Below are 22,527 nucleotides of genomic sequence, written 5' to 3'. Positions count from 1 at the left end.
TTGCTGGAAAAATTCAGCAGGTCTGACAGCATCTGTGGAGAGAAAGACAGTTAATGTTTTGAGTCTGTATGACTCTTCATCAGAACTAAAGAGAAATAGAAATGTGAAATATAAACTGTTTAAGGGGGGGTGGGGTTGGATAGCAGGCCAGTGATAGATGGAGGCAAGGGAGAGATTGCAAAAGGGCAAAGGGGTGTTGACGGTGGTGATATTAGCTAAAGGATGTGCTAATGTTGACAAGGGTAGAAAGCAGGGTGAGCAAGTGACAGATGGCCCTAGTGGGGGTGGGGTGGGGGGAGGGGATCGAAATAGGCTTTTAAAGTATTTTAAAGTTTGGTTTCCTCACCAGGCCAACTCTAGATATTAAGTGAACACAGTCTCTAATAAAATAAAAGCACAGTCTCTAATCAGCCTGAATTTGAGACGTTTTGAAAGGGACACTGGTGCACCCTGGCAACAGAATTACCATGTACGTCATAATCACCCTGTGTAACACACTGGTCCTTCTGAAACAATACATCATCTGACACTCAGCAGTGTTCTGGGTTTTTCTGCCAGTGTTCGATAAAGCCAAATCAGAATGGTGCTATCTGAATAATCAGATTCCTGCCTTATTTAACAAAAGCAAAATGCTGGAGCTCTGAAACAAAGACACAAAAAGTGCTGGAAAAGCTCGCCTGGGTCTAGCAGCATCTGTGGAGAGAGAAACAGTTAACGTTTCAAGTCCAGTGAGACTCTTCTTCGGAATCGATGGGGGTGGGGTAGAAATGTGATGGGTTTTATGCTTTTGAAAAAAGGGGGAGGGTCAGGTGGAGCAAAAAGGAAAGGTCAGGGATGGGTTAGAGGGCAGACATGATTATGCGACAAAGATGTCAAGGAACAAAAGGCAAAGGGATTGGTAACAGTTATAGTAAAGAAACAAAGCCTTGGTCCGAAATAGGTGTTAATGGCAGAATAAAGGTCAGTGCTGTCGGAAAGCAGAACATGAGAACAAGATACAGGCTGGCATTAGGGGGAAAAAATACAAAATGGAGGACAGAGTTCATGGCCTGAAGCTGTTGAGTCCAGCAGGCTGCAGAGTGCCTAATCGGAAGACGAGGCGCTTTTCCTCCTGCCTTATTTATGTTTGTCATGTCCCCCGCCAGTTGCTGGTGGATTAACACTCCTGATTTTGCCTTTTCCCTGGAGGGCTCTGCCTCCTGAAAGACAATGCATTCCGTTTGTGTGCTGTGTCAACAAACCTTAAATCGCCTGTGCGTAATTATTTGATGTGTGCATCCGCTGCACTGATCCATTTGGTGATTGTAAGAATTGCTAAGCGTGGAGAAATAGCTCTGTTCAGCATTTCCTAATATAAAACTTGCACGCACGCACTCGGTTAGTACATTCTGCACAGCTTGTAGTTTTTGGAGGTCACACAAAAGCTGAGGACAGAGCCTGTGTCCATAACAGGCATTCCTCACTTAGTAAGTGGGAAGAGCTGAGAATGGAATTAGGCATTAAGTCCAGGGCGTTAGAATGTAAACTCTCAGACCGAATAGCGATAAAGGAAGCCAAGACCATGAATAGTAGAATGATGCAGCACTGAAGGAGGTTATTTGGCCCATCGTGCCTGTGCTGGCTCTTTGGTAGAGCTATCCGATTAGTCTGATCTGCCCTTTCCACATAGCCTACAATCTTTTTTCCCTTCCAAGTATTTATCCAATTCCCTTCTGAGAGTTCCTATTGAATCTGCTTCTGTCGCCCTTCCAGATCACAACAACTTGTAGTGTCTGCCGCCTGTCATCCCTGGTTCTTTTGCCGATTATCTTCAATCTGTGTCCCCTCTGGTTACTGACCTTCCTGCTGCCGGAAGCAGTTGCTCCTTATTTGGTCTATCAAAACTCTTCATGATTTTGTACGCCTCCATTAAATCTCCCCTTAACCTTCCCTGCTCCAAGGAGAACAATCCCAGCTTCTCCAGTCTCTCTCATCCTTGGTCCCGTTCTGGTAAATCTCCTCCGCACCCTCTCCGAGGCCTTGACATCCTTCCTAAAGTGTGGTGCCCAGAATTGAACACACTGGGGCGGTATTTAATGGGGGTGTGGAGGTTCCGCCCGTTGAGAGCTGCAGGCCAGACAGAGGCCGGCAGTTTTTATTGAACAGAGACAAAGTGGCGCCACAGGTAGACAGGGTTGTAAAGAAAGCTTTTGGCATACTGGCCTTCATAAATCAAAGTATTGAGTATAGGAGTTGGGATGTTATGGTGAGGTTGTATAAGACATTGGTGAGACCAACTTTGGAGTATTGTGTGCAGTTCTGGTCGCCTAACTACAGGAAGGATATCAGTAAGAATGCGAGAGTGCAGAGAAGATTTACTAGGACGTTGCCGGGTCTTAAGGAGTTGAGTTACAGGGAAAGATTAAACAGGTTAGGACTTTATTCCTTGGAACGTAGAAGAATGAGGGGAGATTTGATAGAAGTTTACAAAATTATGAGGGGTATAGACAGAGTAAATGCGAGTAGGCTCTTTCCACTTAGATTAGGAGAGATAAACATGAGAGGACATGGCTTTAGGGTGAAAGGGGAAAGGTTTAGGGGGAACTTCTTCACTCAGAGTGGTGAGAGTGTGGAACGAGCTACCATCTGACGTAAATGTGGGCTCACTCTTAAGTTTTAAGAATAAATTGGATGGATACTTGGATAGGAGAGGTCTGGAGGGTTATGGACTAGGTGCAGGTCAATGGGACTAGTGGAATAATATTTCGGCACAGACTAGAAGGGCCGAATGGCCTGTTTTCTGTGCTGTCGTGTTCTATGGTTCTAGAAACGGTGGCGGCTGCCAGTACGGCACCAAACCCGAGGCCTAGGATCGTTACTGGATCCCAGGCCGCAGACGAGTGATGGCGGGGGTGGAGAAGAGGGCAGCGGAGGCTTTGAATGAGGGACTGCGCCACCCTTCCTCTCCACCCTCCCCTCCCCAACCCCAACTGCCCAGGAGCTCGCAAGCAACCCCGTACGGGTTTTCTTTACATGCTTGGCTTGCCGTGTGGTAAACGTGACTCCTGCCTGTTGCTGGGTTAAGCATTAGGGCCTTTAGGTGGGCATTAATTGTCCACTTAAGGGCCTCGATTGGTGGCGGGGGCGGGAAGGCTGTCCACGGGCCTTTCCCACCATTGCCTTAATCGGGGTTGGAGGCGGGAAAGTGGCAAGGTCCCCGCCTGCCATCCTTCCGCCTGATTTAATGAACCCCTGCCATCAAACCCACCATGGGGTCGGGCATTAAATTCCCCCAACACACCGGCTGTGGTCTGAGTAGTGCCTTACAAAGGTTCAGCAAAACCTCCTGGCTTTTGTACTCTATGCCTTCATTAATAAAGCCTATAATTCCGTATTCTTTTGCAACAGCCTTCTCATCCTGACCTACAACCTTCAACAATTTGGACATACACCACCGTTCCCCCCTCCCCTCCCCTTCCAGGTCTCTCTGTTCCAGGTAAATTAGACCGTTTAGTTTATATTGCCTCTCCTCGTTCTTCTTGCTGAAGTGCACCACATCACACTCGTCGCTTGAAACTTTACGTGCTATGTGTCTGTTCGTTTCATCGGCCGACAGGACTGGGTTCGCTGCCGTCGTCGTTTCCGGTGCCTGGGCCGATGCTGGGTGGTCTGTCTGGTTTCATCCCTTATTGACTTGTTTTTAGCAGTTTGATGCAACTGAGTGGCTTGCTCGGCCATTTCAGAGGGCATTTAAGAGTCAACCACGTTGCTGTGGTTGTGGAGTCACATGTAGGCCAGACCAGGTAAGGGTGGCAGATTTCCTTTCTTCTCTCAAGGGCATTAGTGAACCAGATGGGTTTTTACAACAATCGACAATGGTTACATCTCAGGTCATCAGCAGACTTTGAAATTATACCTTGGATTCCCAAGTTCAGATTATTAACATATCATCAAAAAAATGCAGTGATCATAATACTGAGCCTCTGGGAAGCACCATTCTCTACTTCACTCTAATGACAAAGACTTGCATTTATATAACTCCTTTAACCTAATTAAAAAGTCCCAAGATGCTTCACAGGAGCGTTTAGCAAGCAAAAGACTATAAGGCATAGGAGCAGAAGTAGGCCATTCGGCCCATCGATCTGCTCCGCCATTCAATGAGATCGTGGCTGATCTGCTAATTCTCAACTCCACTTTCCTACCTTTTCCCCATAACCCTTGATTCCCTTACTGATTAAAAATCTGTCTATCTCAGCCTTGAATATACTTAACGACCCAGCCTCTACAGCTCTCTATGGTAAAGAAATCCACAGATTCACTACCGTCTGAGAGAAGAAATTCCTCCTCATCTCTGTCTTAACTGGGCAACCCCTCACTCTGAGATTATGCCCTCTGGTCCTAGACTCTCCCACAAGGGGAAACAACCTCTCAGCATCTACCCTGTCAAGCCCCCTAAGAATCTTATATGCTTCAATAAAGTCGCCTCTCATTTTTCTAAACTCCAATGAGTACAGGCCCAAACTACTTAACTGTTCCTTATAAGAAAATCCCTCCATACCTGGGATCGACCTAGTGAACCTTCTCTGGACTGCCTCCAATGCCAGTATATCTTTCCTTAGATAAGGGGACCAAAACTGTTCACAGGTGTGGTCTAACTAGTGCCTTGTATAGTTTTAGCAAGACTTCCCTATTTTTATACTCCATTCCCTTTGAAATAAAGGCCAACATCCCATTTGCCTTCCCTATTACCTGCTGAACTTGTATGCTAGCCTTTTGTGATTCATGCATGAGGACCCCCAAATCCCTCTGTGCTGCAGCCTTCCTCCACTTAAGTAATATTCAGCTCCTCTATTCTTCCTGCCAAAGTGTATAACCTCACATTTTCCCACATTATATTCCATCTGCCAAGTTTTTGCCCACTCACTTAACCTGTCTATATCCATCTGTAGACTCTTTGTGTCATCCTCACCACTTGCCTTCCCACCTATTTTTGTGTCATCTGTAAACTTGGCAATAGTACATTCACTTCCCTCATCTAAGTCATTCATATATATTGTAAATAATTGTGGCCCCAACACTGATCCCTGTGACACTCCACTAGTTACAGATGCCATCCTGAAAATGCCTCCCTTATCCCAACTCTCTGTCTTCTGTTAGTTAGCCAATCCTCTATCCACGCTAATATACTACCCCAAGACCATGGGCTCATATCTTAAGTAGCCTAATGTGCAGTACCTTATCGAACGCCTTTTGGAAATCCAAATATATTACATCTACTGGTTCCCCTTTGTATATCCTGCTTGTTCCCTCCTCATGCATTTCTAAATGCTCTGCTATTATATCTTTTATAATAGCCTCTAACATTTTCCCAATGACAGATGTTAAGCTAACTGCCCTATAGTTACCTGTTTTTTTGTCTCCCTTTTTGAATAAGGATGTTACATTGGCAGTTTTCCAATCCTCTGGGACTTTTCCAGAATCTAAGGATTCTTGGAAGATTCTTACCAATGCATCCACACTATCTCTGCAGCTACTTCCTTTAATATCCTAGGATCCAACCCATTAGGTCCAGGTAACTTATCGGCCTTTTTCCCTAATAGTCTCCCTAGTACTTTTTCTCTTGTGATAGTTATTGTATTTCTTTCCTTCCCCCAATTTTGCCCCATGATTATTTAGTATTTTTGGAACGCTATTAGTATCTTCTACCATGAAGACTGATGCAAAGTATTTATTTAACTCCTCTGCCATTTCCTGGTTCCCCATTATTATTTCCCCAGCCTCATTCTCTAAGGGGCCTATATTGGCTTTGGCCTCTCTTCCTCTTTATATATTTAAAGAAGCTCTTACTGTCCATTTTATATTACTTGTTAGTTTACCCTCAAAGTTTACTTTCTCCCTCTTTAATATGTTGTTTCTGACCCAAGTTTCTCACTCTCAAACTGAATGCTAAATTCTGCCATGTTATGGTCACTGTTTCCTAGGGGATCCTTTACTCTGAGATCATTTATTAAACCTGCCTTAAAATTTGACAGAAGTGCCATAGAAGGAGATACGAGGACACAAAGCTTGGTTAAAGAGGTGGGATTTAAGAAGTGTCTTAAAGGAAGGAGCGGCGGTGAGGTTTATGGTGGGAGTTCCAGAGTTTATAGGCCCAGGCAGCTGAAAACTCAGCTGCCAACGGGATTAAAACTGGGCATGTGCACGAGGCCAGAATTGGAGGAGGGTGGAGATCTTTGCAAGAGGAGATTTCAGAAATAGGGGAGGGTGAGGGCATGGAGGAATTTGAAAACAAGGATGAGAATTTTAAAATTGAAGCATTGTCCAACAGGGAATCCAGCAAGATATAGACCAGCAAGTGCAGGGGTAGCTGAAAAACAAAAGTTCACAGCTACTCCCTGTTCCCCGTCCCTTGGCAAATTTTGTATCCACGTTGCTACTGCCCCTTTAATACCATGGGTATTTTACCAACAGGTCTATATGTGGTGCTTGTCCAGCACCTTTTGGAAATTCGTATACACGTCAACTATCCAGCCTCATCAACCCTCTCCATCACTTCATCAGAGAACTCAACCAAATCAGTCAAACACGATCTTACGTCTATCAACTCGGTCAAACTAGACTTAAGAAAGGATATAATTGCAATAGAAACAATTCAGAGAATGTTCACTTGACTGATTCCTGGGATCAAGGGATTATGTCATGAGGAAAGGTTGAGCTGGTTGGCCCTCTCCCTGTTGGAGTTTAGAAGAATGAGAGGCGATCTTTATTAAAACATGTAAGATCCTGAGGGTACTTGGCAGGATGGATGCTGAAAGGATGTTCCCCCTCGTGGGGGACTCTAGAACTAGTTTAAAAATAAAGGGTCTCCCAGTTAAGCCTAAAATGAGGAGAATTTTTTTTTCTCTCGGATGGGCATTAGTCTGTGGAATTCTCTTCCCCAGTGGGCAGTGAAGGCTGAGTCATTGAATATATTCAAGATTGAGTTAGATGAATATTTGATCGACAAGGGAGTCAAAAGTTATAGGGAAGTGGACAGGAACATGGGGTTGAGGCAGCAGTCAGATCAGCCATGATCTCATGGAATGGTGGATTGGGCTTGAAGGGCCGAATGGCCTTCTTCTCCTATTCCTTATGTCCTTGTTCGGATCTTTGCTGGTTTCTGTTCATTAGCCCATACTTTGGTAGCAGATTATTGTCTCGAAGAGGTTTCCTGGTCAAGCTACTTTGCACACAGCAAGATCCCATAAACAGCACTGCGAGGAATGAACATTGGGCTGAATATTCCGGTCGGCGTGCGGGGGTGGGCCCAAAACGCCGACGCGTAAAATGACAAGCGATGACGTCGGGCGTGCGTCCCAACGCCATCACACATCATCTCGATATTTCGTTCGGCGGTCACGCGCCGGGCAAAATGTCAACGGCCCATTAAGGCCATTAAGAAATCAATTGAACTAGTTAAGAACACTACCCGTCCAACCTTAAGGTTGGCGGGCAGACAAAGAGCCCAAGCGGCCTTCGCGTTTTTCAGGAAACCTCATCCACGGGGTGGGATGAGGTTTCCTGAAGCTTTTATAAAACAAGTAAATAAGTTTTTCCAAACTTCACAAACATGTCCTAGCTCAAGTGACACTGTCACACGAAGGGGGCATGTTTAAATAAATTCTTACTTCGTTTATTTAAATGTTTTATAATCGATTCAATCTCCCCGAGGCAGCTCTGTGCCTCAGGGAGATTGCTGCGCCCTTTCACGCGTGTGTCTGTGTTTAATACCGTGTTGTAAATTGATAAATGTTTCATTTAGTTTGACATAAAACCCCTGGAGGCTTGGTGGGTTCATTTCTGAATTCAGTGTTGCCTCTCAAACATACCAGTTGAAAATATAGGTTATGACAGTGTTTCCCTCTGGGATTTTAAGTAACTCAGCCTTTACTGAGCGGGTGGGCAAAAGGGACCTCAGTTTAAGGTCTTAGACGACTGCATAAACTTACATAGAATCGACAGTGCAGAAATGGCCATTGTTTAGCACAAGTGATCTATGCTGGTCTCTATACCACACAATGGACTTCCTCCTACTACTGACCTCTTCCCACCGTGTTTACTTATTCCCGCCTCCTTCATGTATGAATCAGGCCGCCCTTGAACTGCATCAGAACCATTTGCTTCATGTGCTATCGTGCGGTGGAGTTCCACATTCTTACCTCCCTCTCTCACGTAAAGAAATTCCTCCTAAATTCTGCATCTTATCTGCTAGTGACTGACTTACAGTAATGTCTCCTTGCTATGGACGCGCCCACAGAAAGAAAGGCCTTGCATTTCGATAGCGCCTTCCATCACCTCAGGACATCCGAAGGCAAGCCGATGAAATATAGCAGATGTGTATTTATTGTTATAATGTATTGAACCCGTTCATAAACCTCGCAGCTCTTATCAGGTCTCTGCTCATCACAGCACGGTGACCGGAATTCGGCCCATCGAGTCCATGCTGGCTTTCTGCAACTGAATCCAGTCAGTCCCATTCCCTGGCTTTATCCCTGTAGCCCTGCAGGGTTATTTGCCTCCCATGCTGATCCAATTTCTTATCGAAATCACTGACTGTCTCTGCTTCCACCCACTCCCATAAGCAGTGTGTTCCAGGATAACATCTGCTTAAAAACTGTTCTCCTTCACATCCTCCCCGCCCCCCCAGCACCCCACGTTTCTTACCGAAAACCGTAAATCTGTGTCCCTTAGTCCTTGCATCATCAGCTAATGGGAACAGCTTATCTTGTCTAAATCTGTCATAATCTTGTCCACCCCAATCAAATTGCTCCTCAATCTCCTTGGCTCTAAGGAGAACAACCCCAGCTTCTCCAACCTAATCTTGTAGCTAAATTCCCTCATCCCTGGAACCATTCTGATTTGGCGGTGGCCCAGTGATATTGTCACTGGACTAGTATTTCAGAGACCCAGGGTATTGATCTGGGGACCGGAGTTCGAAATCCCGCCACGGGCAGATGGTGAAATTGGAATTCAATAAAAATCTGCAATTAAAAGTCTGATGATGTCCACGAAACAATTGCTGTAAAAACCCATCTGGTTCACTACTGCCCTTTAGGGAAGGAAATCTGCCATTCTTACCTTGTCTGGCCTACACGTGACACCTGTGACTCTAGACCCACAGCAAGGTGGTTGACTCTTAACTGCCTTCTGAATCAAGGACAGTTAGGGATGGGCAATAAATGCTGGCCTAGCCAGCGACGTCTGCATCCCATGAATGAATAAGGCAAACAAAAGATCTCCTCTGGACCCCTACTTAAAAGTGTGGGCGACTACTCAGCCCCCCCATATGGCTGGAGATAAGAGTCACAGGCCCGCTCAATCTTTATTAGCATCGGTTGCACCCCCTCAATCCTGCTAGCATCCTTGACGAGAGTCCTTTCCTCCACTTGCTTTGACCGCAGGGCTCCCTCAGCTGAGGGTGACAACCCCAGATTGCAGGACCTCGCTGTGGGCATGGACTGGGGACTCAGAAGGGAGGGTGCTGCCATCGAGCCAGACTGACACCGACGAGGGGGCCATGCGTTGAATTATTTGACGCAAGGTTACCGACCCTGAGACGTTAACTGTCTCGCTCCACAGATGCTGCCTGATCTGCTGAGTATTTCCAGCATTTTATGCTGATATTTCAGATTTCCAGCATCCACAGTATTTTGCTTTTCTATTAGTGCTTATTTGATAATTGGGCTCCAGCCCACTGAAGTTGGCATGTTCTGTCCCTCACCCTTTGTGCTCTCACCTTGCAAAGTTGGGGTGGGGGTGGGGAGGAGAGAGGACAATGGAACAGAACAATGCCGTCGGCGAGCTGCAGGTGGCGCCCTGGAGCCGCGCTCCCCTCCAACCCCCCCCCCCCCCCCCCATCGCCGCTCTTGCCTCCCGACTCGATTCTTGTTGGCGGTAACCAAAGGGGGCGGGAACAGCCTATCCAGAGCGCGCTGGCGCCCTGAGTGACAGGGCGGCCGGCCAATCAGCAGCGGGCGAGCCACAGCCAATGGGCGCGGAGGGGCGGGGTCTCAGGCGCGGTTCCGCGGCTGCGCGCGGGATGGGGCTGCTCAGCATCCTGAAGAAAATGAAGCAGAAAGAGCGGGAGGTGCGGCTCCTGATGCTGTATCCTGACCCGGGGGCGGAGGGAGAGGGCTCCGGGACTCGGGACGGGAGGGAGTCGGAGTGGGAGCTGCACTGCCCCGTGCTCCAATTATCACACACCGCAAAGGCTGGGGAGTGCGAGCGGCAGGTAGGCCGCAGGATCAAGGAAGGGGGGGCAAGGGGCGGGGTTTGAGGAACCGAAATCTGATGGGGAGTGGGCGGGGTCTGAAGGGGGTGGGCCTGAGTGGGCGGGGTCTGATGGGGGTGGGTCTGAGTGGGTGTGGTCTGAAGGGGTGGGCCTGGGAGGAGTGGGTGTGGTCTGAAGAGGGTGGGCCTGGGAGGAGTGGGTGTGGTCTAAAGGGGGTGGGCCTGGGAGGAGTGGGTGTGGTCTGAAGAGGGTGGGCCTGGGAGGAGTGGGTGTGGTCTGAAGAGGGTGGGCCTGGGAGGAGTGGGTGTGGTCTAAAGGGGGTGGGCCTGGGAGGGGACTGAAGTGGGTGGTCTTGGGAGGAGTGGGCGGGGTCAGAAGGGGGTGGCTCTGGGATGAGTGGGAGGAGACGGGGGGGGGTGGCTTTGGAAGGAGTGGGCGGGGTCAAAAGGGGTGGCCCTGGGAGGAGTGGGCGGGGTCTGAAGGGGATGGCCTTGGGAGGAGTGGGCGGGGTCTGAAGGTGCTGGGCCTGGTAGGAGTGGGTGTGGTCTGAAGGGGGTGGGCTTAGGAGGAGTGGGTGGGGTCTGAAGGGGGTAGGAGTGGGTGGGGTCTTAAGGGGTGAGCCTTTGAGGAGTGGGCAGGGTCTGAAGGGAATGGGCCTGGAAGGAGCTAGTGGGGTCTGAAGGGGGCAGGGTCTGGGTGAGGATGGGGAGGGTGGGGTGGGGCTGGTGTCTGAGTGGGTGGAGCCTGAAGGAGGGAAAGGCCTGGGGTGGGGTGGGGTAGGGTAGGGGCCTGAGAGAAGTCGGGGGATATGGGGATGGAACTGGCATTTGGCGAGTGTGTGTGTCTGTGTGTGAGTGCTATTTGGCTGTTGCTCCATCTTTCAACAGTGGCCCTTTGCCCCGTGTGCTGTGTCCTGTCTCTGACAGGGTGACACAGACAGTGAGACATTGCTTCTGTTTCTGGAGCCTGATTCTGGTCTGGGTTGGCTGGTGGGTCCTACACGATGAACATCTGTATCTAGGTCCCAGTTGGTGCTAGTTAACCAATCCACATGGACTGCAACGAGATGGACCATGGCCTTTTTTCATGCAGCAGGTCCTGCGTTCTGGAGTAACTGGGTTCCGTACCTCAATAAGGATATGTTGGCCTTTGCAGGGGTGCAGCCTGGATTCACCAGAGTGATCCTGAGGATAGAAGGGTTAAATTTACAGGGACAGGTTGCACCGACTAAGCTTGTATTCCCTCAAGTGTAGAAGATTGAGGGGTGATCTAATTGAGGTGTTTCAGATGATTAAAGGAGCCGATAGAGAGAAACTATTTCCTATGCGGGGCAGAGGAGTGGGGTGCGGTTTGGGGAGTACAGAACAAGGGTGCAGAACCTTAAAATGAGAGCCAGGCCGTTCAGGGGCGATGTCAGGAAGCGCTTCTTCACACAGAGGGGAGTGGGAATCTGGAACACTCTCCCCCGCCGAAAAGCCATGGAGACTGAGGGGTTGTGGGGCGGGGGGTCGTCTTAAAATTTTAAAATGGACGTTGCTAGATCGTTGTTGGATAAGGCAGGCAGATGGTCTTCAAATACAGATCAGCCACAGGCTAGTGGGGCTGAATGGCCTCCTCCTGTTCCCTTGTTCAGGTTTTCTCGTATTCCCTGTTGGTTAAGCAAACAGAGAGAGAAAAAAATCCCTTATTGTGCCTGCGGAACTAGTTAGGTTTGGGCGTAGGTGTTTGCTCCACACACACACACACATGCCCCCTCCTACCTTCCCTCCAAGGCTAACTGCAGGTGGATAGCCCGCTGTCCGACCTGTTTGTCACACGACGCTGTGCTCAGTCCCCCACTACAGCGCAGCTCACCCGGTGACCACCGCTGCTATCGTCATCCGTCAGCGCTGGGGGCTGGCCTGAAGGGTTTGTCCGGGATCGAAACTCCCCCCACCCCCAAAGTGCTCGATGCTGACACCGAGGTCGCGAGACAGGGAAAGCGTCAGTTCCCCCCCTCTCCAGCACCCCTGTCAACCTTCGCAAGAAGACCAGAGGCGGGGAGAATTAGTTTTCTCCCCTCAGAGAGTTGGGAATCTTCAGAATCCTCTCCTTCAGAGGGGCTGCAGAAGCTCAAATCACTGAGTAGGTTTAAAGTGGCGACTGACAGATTTCTAAAGACCGGTGATGTAAAGGGATATGGGGATAGTGTGGGGGGGGGCGGGGGGGAAAAAGGTATTGAAATGGATGATCAGCCAATATCTTATTGAAGGGCAGAGCAGGCTAGACGGGCTGAATGGCCTATGGCTCCTATTCCTTTTGTACTAAATGAGCAATTTTGGGCCCCGTATCTCAGGAAGGATGTGCTGGCCCTGGAGAGGGTCCAGAGGAGGTTCACGAGAACGATCCCAGGAATGAAAGGCTTAACATATGAGGAACGTTTGAGGACTCTGGGTCTATACTCGATGGAGTTTAGAAGGATGAGGGGGGGATCTGATTGAAACTTACAGAATACTGAAAGGCCTGGATAGAGTGGACGTGGGAAAGATGTTTCCATTAGTAGGAGAGACTAGGACCCGAGGGCACAGCCTCAGAGTAAAGGGAAGACCTTTTAGAACAGAGATGAGGAGAAACTTCTTTAGCCAGAGAGTGGAGAATCTATGGAATTCATTGCCACAGAAGGCTGTGAAGGCCAGGTCATTGAGTGTATTTAAGACGGAGATAGGTTCTTGATAGGTAAGGGGATCAAAGATTACGGGGAGAAGGCAGGAGAATGGGGTTGCGAAACTTATCAGCCATGATTGAATGGCGGAGCAGACTTGATGGGCCGAATGGCCTAATTTCTGCTCCTATGTCTTATGGTCTTATGGCACCAGCACTTTACGCTTTTAACGTTTCTGGGCTCCTTAACATGAGTATAGCGGGCTTGACAACGCCGGCAAGACCACCATCCTGAAGAAGTTCAACGGGGAAGACATCGACACCATCTCGCCCACGCTGGGTTTCAACATCAAGACTCTGGAGCACAGAAAGTAAGAGCGATTTGCCCCCTGTTTCTGAGCAGCAGGGGCGCGGTTAACTGGACTCTCGGCACCACCACGGGGGTTGGCAGGCGGGCGGGAGGAGGTTCCACTACAAACCGGCAGGGGAATGAAGGGGGAGGCTGTACGGAGAGAAATCTGGTGAAGAGGCGGCAGGAGGCTGCCCCCGGAGACCCCAGCAGCTCCCACCCCACCCCCTCCTCCAGCACAGAGCACCAACGTCTGGGATGGGAAACGGGGGTTCAGCACGGGCCAGGCGTTCTCGGAGGAGGAACCCTTGCCCCGTGTTGTTGTCACTCGCAGCATTGTTGCAACTCTGGCGCCGAGCGGGAGAGTGTCAGCCGGAGTCCGTGTCATCGATATAAGGAGCAGAGGTGAGGTGGGGAGTGCTGCCTCCCAATCAGTTTGTGTTTGATTGAAGGGCCAATCCTAGCCTGGGGTAGAGGCATTTTTGGGGTTTTGTTGGGGGTGGGTGGAGAGTTCCCGATGCTGCCCCTTGTGACAAGATTCTCTTTTCCCCCTCTCCAGTTTCAAACTGAATATCTGGGATGTAGGAGGCCAGAAGTCGCTGCGGTCCTACTGGAGGAACTACTTTGAGAGCACGGACGGGCTGATCTGGGTGGTGGACAGTGCCGATCGACTCCGACTGGAGGACTGCAAGCGAGAGCTCTCCGTGCTGCTCCAGGAAGAGGTAAAAGCCGGAGAATCGGGCGTGGGGAAATCGAAGATTGCGCAGAACCCAGCCTGCTGCATCTTCAGAAGGCGTTCAGAAAACAGCCCGAGCTTTCCTTTGCTCAGCCCACTGGTGAACTTTCAGGGGTACACTGCGGTCTGTCTCCAGCCCCAATCCATGGGCCTGAGTCCATTATCTAGGCCAAAACTCCCTAGTACAATACTGAAGGAGTGCTGCAGTGCCGAGGGTCAGTACTAAGGGAGTGCTGCACTGTTGGAGAGTCAGTACTGAGGGAGTGCTGCACTGTCAGGGGGTCAGTACTAAGGGAGGGCCGCACTGTCGGAGGGTCAGTACTGAGGGAGCGCTGCACGGTCAGAGGGTCAGTAGTGAGGGAGCGCTGCACTGTTGGAGGGTCAGTGCTGAGGGAGCGCTGCACTGTCAGAGGGTCAGTACTGAGGGAGTGCTGCACTGTCAGAGGGTCAGTAGTGAGGGAGTGCTGCACTGTTGGAGGGTCAGTGCTGAGGGAGCACTGCACTAAGGGAATGCCAGTGCTGAGGGAGCACTGCACTGTCGGAGGATCAGTAGTGAGGGAGCACTGCACTGTCGGAGGGTCAGTACTGAGGGAGTGCTGCACTGTCGGAGGGTCAGTAGTGAGGGAGCGCTGCACTGTCGGAGGGTCAGTACTGAGGGAGCGCTGCACTGTCCGAGGGTCAGTACTGAGGGAGCGCTGCACTGTCCGAGGGTCAGTACTGAGGGAGCGCTGCACTGTCGGAGGGTCAGTAGTGAGGGAGCGCTGCACTGTCGGAGGGTCAGTACTGAGGGAGCGCCGCACTGTCGGAGGGTCAGTACTGAGGGAGTGCTGCACTGTCGGAGGGTCAGTACTGAGGGAGTGCTGCACTGTCGGAGGGTCAGTACTGAGGGAGTGCTGCACTGTCGGAGGGTCAGTACTGAGGGAGTGCTGCACTGTCGGAGGGTCAGTACTGAGGGAGTGCTGCACTGTCGGAGGGTCAGTACTGAGGGAGTGCTGCACTGTCGGAGGGTCAGTACTGAGGGAGTGCTGCACTGTCGGAGGGTCAGTACTGAGGGAGTGCTGCACTGTCGGAGGGTCAGTACTGAGGGAGTGCTGCACTGTCGGAGGGTCAGTACTGAGGGAGTGCTGCACTGTCGGAGGGTCAGTACTGAGGGAGTGCTGCACTGTCGGAGGGTCAGTACTGAGGGAGTGCTACACTGTCAGAGAGTTAGTACTGAGTGAGTGTTGCACTGTCAGAGGTGCGGTATTTCAAATGAGGCATGAAACTGAGACCCTGTCTGTCCCCTCAGTTGGATAATAATGATCCCATGGTCACTATTGGAAGAGGAGCCGAGGTGGGGTGAGTTCTGCCCTCAACCAACATCACAAAAACCGACGATTGGTGTTTGTGGGAGCTTGCTGTGCGCAAACTGGCTGATGCCTTTCCTTCATTACAGCAGCGACTACACTTCAAAAAGTGTTTAGTTGGCTGTAAAGCACTTTGTGTCTTTGTGAAAGGCGCGGTATAAATGAAAGTCCTTTCACTAAAATTTCGACCCACTTGTTAATGATTTCAAACAACGTAGTTGATTCCGAACTAGGGAGAGAGGGGATGTAACCCAGCTCCCTCTGCCATGTCACGTCAGCACACCCCTGTGTCTGTGTGCTGTGAAAGGGGCTGGTACCATTGTGTCAAAAACAGCCCGAGAAACGTTGGCATTGAGTAGGACAGTCACCTGGGCCAGCACTCGGGCTGCTGGGGTTGGTCTCAGTACCCCTGGTTTGGTGATGGCAGGGGGAGGGCATCAGCTTACGTCCATTCTCTTGATGGCTGGTAGCCCGTGGGTGACGATCAGTCTTCGAGCGAGCGCAGAATCTGAGCTGGGCCGTGATGCCTTCCACTAATACCAAGACCCCTGGTGAAGAATAGCTGCCTGGCTGGACTGTGGAAGGGCTGTCCTCTCCTATGGAACTCCCCGCCCCACCCTCTTGTTTACATGTACGGTGCGGGGGAGGTTGGGGGGGTGGGGTGAATGACACCAGGGTAAAATATTGTTTAAAAACGCACTGCAATATATGTTCTCCTCCTCTTCCAGCGCCTGGCAGGAGCTACGCTCCTGGTGTTTGCCAACAAACAGGATCTACCCGGAGCTCTGACCTCGGATGCCATTAAAGATGTAAGAACCCATTTCGGTACCTATTGTGTGCTTCCCTCTAACTTCCGGGGAATGGACCTGGTGGCCTTTGAGCAGGCCAAGTGAGTCTTCCTTCCCCGTTTGGACGCGTTGCCCCAGATCCATCGGTCTCGTATTCAGTGCCGTGATCTGTTCAGCCTTGAATTAGCTCTCTTCGTCCCGCTCCTCCTCCTCCTCAGACTGTCCAAAACCCCAGCATACTCCTTCCGTTCTTCCTTCAATTTACCTGCAGGACCCGCTCGCTCATAGCTGACGATTTGGGTCATTCAAGGACACAATTCCCATTGGCTTTGCCGTGGCACCAATCGGCACACTGACTCAAGGAGAATAGGAATCATAGGAAGGGGAGGGAGGCCATTCAGCCCCTCAAGCCTGCTCCACCGTTCAATGGGGTTGTGGCTGTTCTGTGACCTAACTCCGTATAACCTTTGCCCCGTGTCCCTTAACACCGTCGGATTACAAAATTTTAAATCTGAGGTTGAGATTTAACCATTGATCCAGCATCGGTCGCCGTTTGCGGGAGAGAGTTTCCAAACTTCTCCCACCCTTTGTGTGTGGAAGTGTTTCCTAATCTCACTCCTGAAAGGTCTGCCTCTCATTTTTAGACTCTGCCCCCTAGTCCTAGACTCCCTGACCAGCGGCAATAGTTTCTCTCTATCCACCCTATCTGTTCCCCTTCATATCGGGAAAACTTTGATCAAATCTCCCCCCTTAACCTCCTAAATTCCAGAGAATACAACCTCGGTTTGTGTAATCTCTCCTCGTAATTTAACCCTTGGAGTCCAGGTATCATTCTGGTAAATCGACACTGCACTCCCTCCATGGTCAATATATCCTCCCTAAGGTGTGGTGCCCAGAGCTGCTCCCAGTAACTCCAGGTGTGGCCTAACCAGGGCTTTGCACAGCTGAAGCCTGACTTCTACTCCCTTGTGATCCAGTCCTCCAGATATAAAGGCCAACATCCCATGGGCCTTTGTGATTATTTCCTGTACCTGTCCGTGACATTTTAATTATCTGTGTACCTGGACCCTGCCCTCAAGTCTCTTTGGACCTCCACTGTTTCTGGCTTTTCACTATTTTGGAAGCCCCCCTGTTCTATTCTTGTTCAGTCCAAAGTGGGTGACCTCACAGTGAAATCCATCTGTCACAGTTTCGCCCGTTCACTTAATCTATCGATACCTCTTTGTAATTTTAAGCTACCATCTGCCCCGCGCACAATGTCACTTATCTTTGTGTCATGGACTAATTTGGATCTGTGATTCTCGACCCCATCATCCAAGTCGTTAATAAATACGGTGAATCGTTGAGGCCTCAACACAGAAGCTTGTGAGACATCAGGAGTCACATCCTGCCCATTATTGCTACTCTCTGTATCCTGTCACTCCGAACCAGGTCAATAGTTTCCCTTTGATTCCGCGGCGAGGAAGGTGAGTGGATTTGAAATGCTCCTCCAGCCCTACGACCCTCCAAGGTCTCCGCGTTCCTCAAATTCCGGCCTCTTGCTCATCCCCGATTTTAACCGCCCCACCATTGGCGGCCGTTCCTTCAGCTGCCTAGGGGGGCCCTAAGCTCTGGGATTCCCTCCCTAAACCTCTCCGCCTCTCTCTCCCGATCCCTAATATCTCCTATAATGCGTGTGTGGATATTTTACTATGTTAAAGGTGATATATCTTTTTTAACTCCACCCCCCCTCCCCCCTTGTTCACCCTCCCCCCTTGTTCACAGGCCTTAGATCTAGAAAGTATTAAGACCCACCACTGGTGCATCCGCGACTGCAGCGCGGTGACTGGTGAAAACCTGCTGCTTGGAATCGACTGGCTGATGGACGACATCTCCTGCCGAATATTCACCGCGGACTGAGCCCTCCCTCACTGCCGTTTGTACTGCCCGTCACCACAGCACCGCACCCCCCCCCCCCCCCCCCACCCCCACCCTCCACCGGTCCCTATGTAACGGTCATACAGACTGTCTAACACACAGTGTACCTGAGAGGTATGAGTACACTGGCATGGTGTAGAGGGAGTTTGAACACTACAAATAATGATCTGAATGCTGGGAGCAGAAAAAAATGTTCCACCGCTTCCCCCCCCCCCCCCGGCCTCGCTAACATCCTTTCACAAACGCAAACCATTCCCATCTGTAAATGTAAATACCTTCCCAGTAACACATGGGGCATAGTATTGGATAGGTGGATTGCTACCTTGATGGTCTCTGACCATTATCATGCCAAGTACAGTCACTTTCATTTCTGAGCAGTGTTCAGGGTCCTAGAAACAATGCAATAGGATCATCTCCCTCTTTCTTCTCTCTCCCTTGCTTTTTTCTCTCTCTTCCCCTCTCCCCCACTCAACCACCACCCTCTCTCTTCTCCCCATCTCCCCTTCTCTCTCCCTCTCCCCCTCTCTTTCCCTCCCCCCTCTCTCGCTCTCCCCCTCCCTCTCTCCGTCTCTCCCTCTCTCCGTCTCCCCCTCTCTCCCCATCCTCCCCATCTCCCTCCCTCTCTCCTCACCCTCCCCTTCTCCCCCACCCTCCCTCTCTCCCCCACCCTCCCCTTCTCCCCCACTCTCCGTCTCTCCCCCACCCTCCCCTTCTCCCTCCCTCTCTCCTCACCCTCCCTCTCTCCCCCACCCTCCCTCTCTCCCCCACCCTCCCTCTCTCCCCCACCCTCCCTCTCTCCCCCACCCTCCCCTTCTCCCCCACTCTCCGTCTCTCCCCCACCCTCCCCTTCTCCCTCCCTCTCTCCTCACCCTCCCCTTCTCCCCCACCCTCCCTCTCTCCCCCACCCTCCCCTTCTCCTCCACTCTCCCTCTCTCCCCCACCCTCCCCTTCTCCCTCCCTCTCTCCCCCACCCTCCCCTTCTCCCTCCCTCTCTCCCCCACCCTCCCCTTCTCCCTCCCTCTCTCCCCCACCCTCCCCTTCTCCCTCCTGTAATCCCTTCCTCTCTCCTCCTCCGTCTCGCCCTCCCTCCCTCCACTTCCATCCCACTCACCCTCTCCTTTCTCTCTCTTTGTCACCTGGCCCCTCCCATTATCTCTATATCCCACACCCCCCCCCATCTCTTTTTGTTCCTGGTGGGTGTGGTGAGTAGGGCCAGGTGACACAAGCCATGGTCTTGCCAGGGGTGCTGTCTCTGTTGGTGTTTTTTTTTGCTTTGTGGATTTGAGCCCAGTTTCCGTGGCAACCGTTGGGTGACCCAGGCCCACCTCCATAGAGCTGGTGGTCAGAAAGTGGAAAGCCGACTTGGCACGTATTGTCACTGGTTCATTCTCATTTAAATTATTTTATAATGTGGAACATTAAATTAAAAAAAAAAGTTGAAGTGACCTTTGTGTTGAATCATTTCTATATCGAGTACTTTCTCTCATGTAACATTGGAACTGCTTCATTCATCCTGTTAAACATTGGCAGAAGCTCTGCACCAATTTCCTTCCCTTACCCTGACTGTTCTTCAGGTTGAGGCACTGTCCTGGTCTCCTGTTACCCCCCCCCCGAGCGAAGGTTTCACTCCCACTCCTTTCCATTATCCATTATCACCCTGCATAAGTTGTCCACCTCGATGGTTACCCTGCCCTCACTGGCACTCATACCCCAAGCTTGATCTGTCCCACTGACCAGCGTCCAAAGTTACTTCTAAAAACAACCTCCAGTTCACCCAGGACTCTGCTACCAGTCTCTCTCCCCCCACCCCCCTCCCCCCAACTAATTCAGTTTACATTCTGGGGTGTCACCCAGCGTGTCCTAGCCCCAACCATCTTCAGCTGCTTCATCAATGACCTTCCCTCCATCGTCAGGTCAGAAGTAGGAATGTTCGCTGATGATTTGCGACTCCTCAGATACTGAAGCAGCCCGTGTCCAAATGCAGCAAGACCTGGACAATATCCAGACTTGGGCTGACAAGTAATATTCATGCCGCACAAGTGCCAGGCAATGACCATCTCCAACTACAGAGAATCTAACCATCGCCTCATAACATTCAAAGGCATTACCATTCCTGATTCCCCTCACTATCAATATCCTGGGGGGTTTATCATTGACTAGAAACTGAACTGGGCTCAGCTATATAAATACTGTGGCTACAAGAGCAGGTCAGAGGCTGGGAATCTTGTGGCGAGTAACTCACCTCCTGACTCCCCAAAGCCTGTCCACCATCTGCAAGGCACAAAAGTCAGGAGTGTGATGGAATACTCTCCACTTGTCTGGGTGAGTGCAGCTCCAAGAACACTCAAGAAGCTCAATCTATCTAGGACAAAGCTCCCTTGATTGGCACAAACATTCACTCCCTCCACCACCGACACACAATAACAGCAGTATCTACCATCTACTAAATTCAATGCAATAACTCACCAGGGCTCCTTTGACAGCGCCTTCCAAACCTACAACCACTACTACCATCTAGAAGGACAAGGGCAGCAGACACATGGGGACACCACACCGGAAGTTCCCCTCCAAGCCACTCACCATCCTGACTTGGAAATGTATCGGCCGTTCCTTCACTGTCACTGGGTCAAATCCTGGGACTCCCTAACAGCACTGTGGGTGTACCTACACCACATGGACTGCAGCGGTTCAAGAAGGCAGCTCACCACCACCTTCTCAGGGGCAACTAGGGATGGGCACTAAATGCTGGTGGCCCAGCCAGTAACGCCCACACCCCATGAATGAATAAAAAAAGACCTCAGTCAGCACTTTTGCTCTCATCTGAGTCAGAAGATTGTGGGTTCAAACCTAACCTGAGATTTGCAGACATAACTGACATGATTGCCTCTGTCGCATCTGTTCTGATGATGCCACTTTCCAAAACAGTTCCTCTGACATGTCTTCCTTCTTCCTTAACTGAGGTTTTCCACCCATGGTGGTTGACAGGGCCCTCAACTGTGTCTGGCCCATCTCCCGCACATCCGCCCTCACACCTTCCTCTCCCTCCCAGAACCATGATAGGGTCCCCTTGTCCTCACTTATCACCCCACCAGCCTCCGCATTCAAAGAATCATCCTCCGCCATTTCCGCCAACTCCAGCATGATGCCACCACCAAACGCATCTTCCCTTCACCCCCCCGGCGGCATTCCGCGGGGATTGTTCCCTCCGGGACACCCTGGTCCACTCCTCCATCACCCCCTACACCTCAACCCCCTCCCATGGCACCTTCCCATGCAACCGCAGAAGGTAAAACACCTGCCCCTTTACCTCCCTCTCCTCACCGTCCAAGGGCCCAAACACTCCTTTCAAGTTAAGCAGCACTTCATTTGCACTTCCCTCGATTTAGTCTACTGCATTCGCTGCTCCCAATGCGGTCTCCCCTACATTGGAGAGACCAAATGTAGACTGGGTGACCGCTTTGCGGAACACCTTCGGCCTGTCCACAAGCATGACCCAGACCTCCCTGTCGCTTGCCATTTCAACACCACCCTGCTCTCATGCCCACATGTCCGTCCTTGGCCTGCTGCAATGTTCCAGTGAAGCTCAATGCAAACTGGAGGAACAGCACCTCATCTTCCGACTGGGCACCTAGCAGCCTGCCGGACTGAACATTGAGTTCAACAACTTTAGATCATGAACTCCCTCCTCCATCCCCACCCACTTTCCGATCCCCCTTTTTCCAATAATTTATATATATTTTCTTTTCCCATCTATTTCCATTATTTTTAAATGTATTTCCATCCATTGTTTTATCTCTACCTTTTAGCCCATTTCGATCCCTTCCCCCCACCCCACCCCCACTAGGGCTATCTGTACCTTGCTCGTCCTGCTTTCTACCCTTAATGTCACCATTAGCACATTCCTCAGCTAATATCACCACCGTCAACGCCTCTTTGTCCTTTTGTCTATGACACCTTTGGCAATCTCTTCTGTGCCTCCACCTATCACTGGCCCTCTATCCAGCTCTACCTGTCCCACCCCCACCGTCTACCAGCTCATATTTCACCACATTTCTATTTTTCCTCAGTTCTGTTGAAGAGTCACACGGACTCGAAATGTTAACTGTTCCTCTCCGCAGATGCTGCCAGACCTGCTGAGTTTTTCCACCTGTTTCTATTTTTATTTCAGATTTCCAGCGTCCGCAGTATTTGGCTTTTATGATTGGCGCCAGGGCTGACTCAGTGAGTGAGTGCTGCAGTGTCAGAGGTGCTGTCTGTCAGACCCTGGCCCTGATGATGACCTGAGCACTGTATATATCTGTCAACTGACATCATTAAAACTGGTGGTGGTCACCTTGCTGTTTGTGGGATCTTTGCTGTCTGCAAACTGGCTGCCAAATTTCCTACAGCGGTGAGTACACTGAAGTAGCTCATTGGATATGAAAGGCGCTATAGAAATGCAAGTCCCTATCTTCTCCCCAACTGGGACGTTGGGTGACCCGGATGATCAGATATGCTGGCAC

General features: G+C 50.6%; 1 protein-coding gene across 1 annotated transcript; it reads left to right on the top strand.

Annotated features, from left to right (window-relative positions):
* The first annotated feature begins 10,020 nt into the window (after positions 1-10,020).
* Positions 10,021-18,061, top strand: arl2 (ADP-ribosylation factor-like 2). The gene is made up of 5 exons (XM_078533005.1): positions 10,021-10,122; positions 13,150-13,260; positions 13,798-13,960; positions 16,049-16,129; positions 17,873-18,061. Exons 1-5 carry the CDS (start codon positions 10,058-10,060, stop codon positions 18,005-18,007), a joined length of 555 nt encoding a protein of 184 aa, XP_078389131.1. The 5' UTR covers positions 10,021-10,057; the 3' UTR covers positions 18,008-18,061.
* The last annotated feature ends 4,466 nt before the right edge of the window (positions 18,062-22,527 follow it).

Source organism: Cetorhinus maximus, chromosome 31 (genome assembly GCF_964194155.1).
Source record: "Cetorhinus maximus chromosome 31, sCetMax3.hap1.1, whole genome shotgun sequence".
In the NCBI taxonomy this organism is placed as follows: Eukaryota; Metazoa; Chordata; class Chondrichthyes; order Lamniformes; family Cetorhinidae; genus Cetorhinus; species Cetorhinus maximus.
Note: the sequence above shows the minus strand (reverse complement) of the source record. Positions and strands in the feature narration are given on the sequence as shown.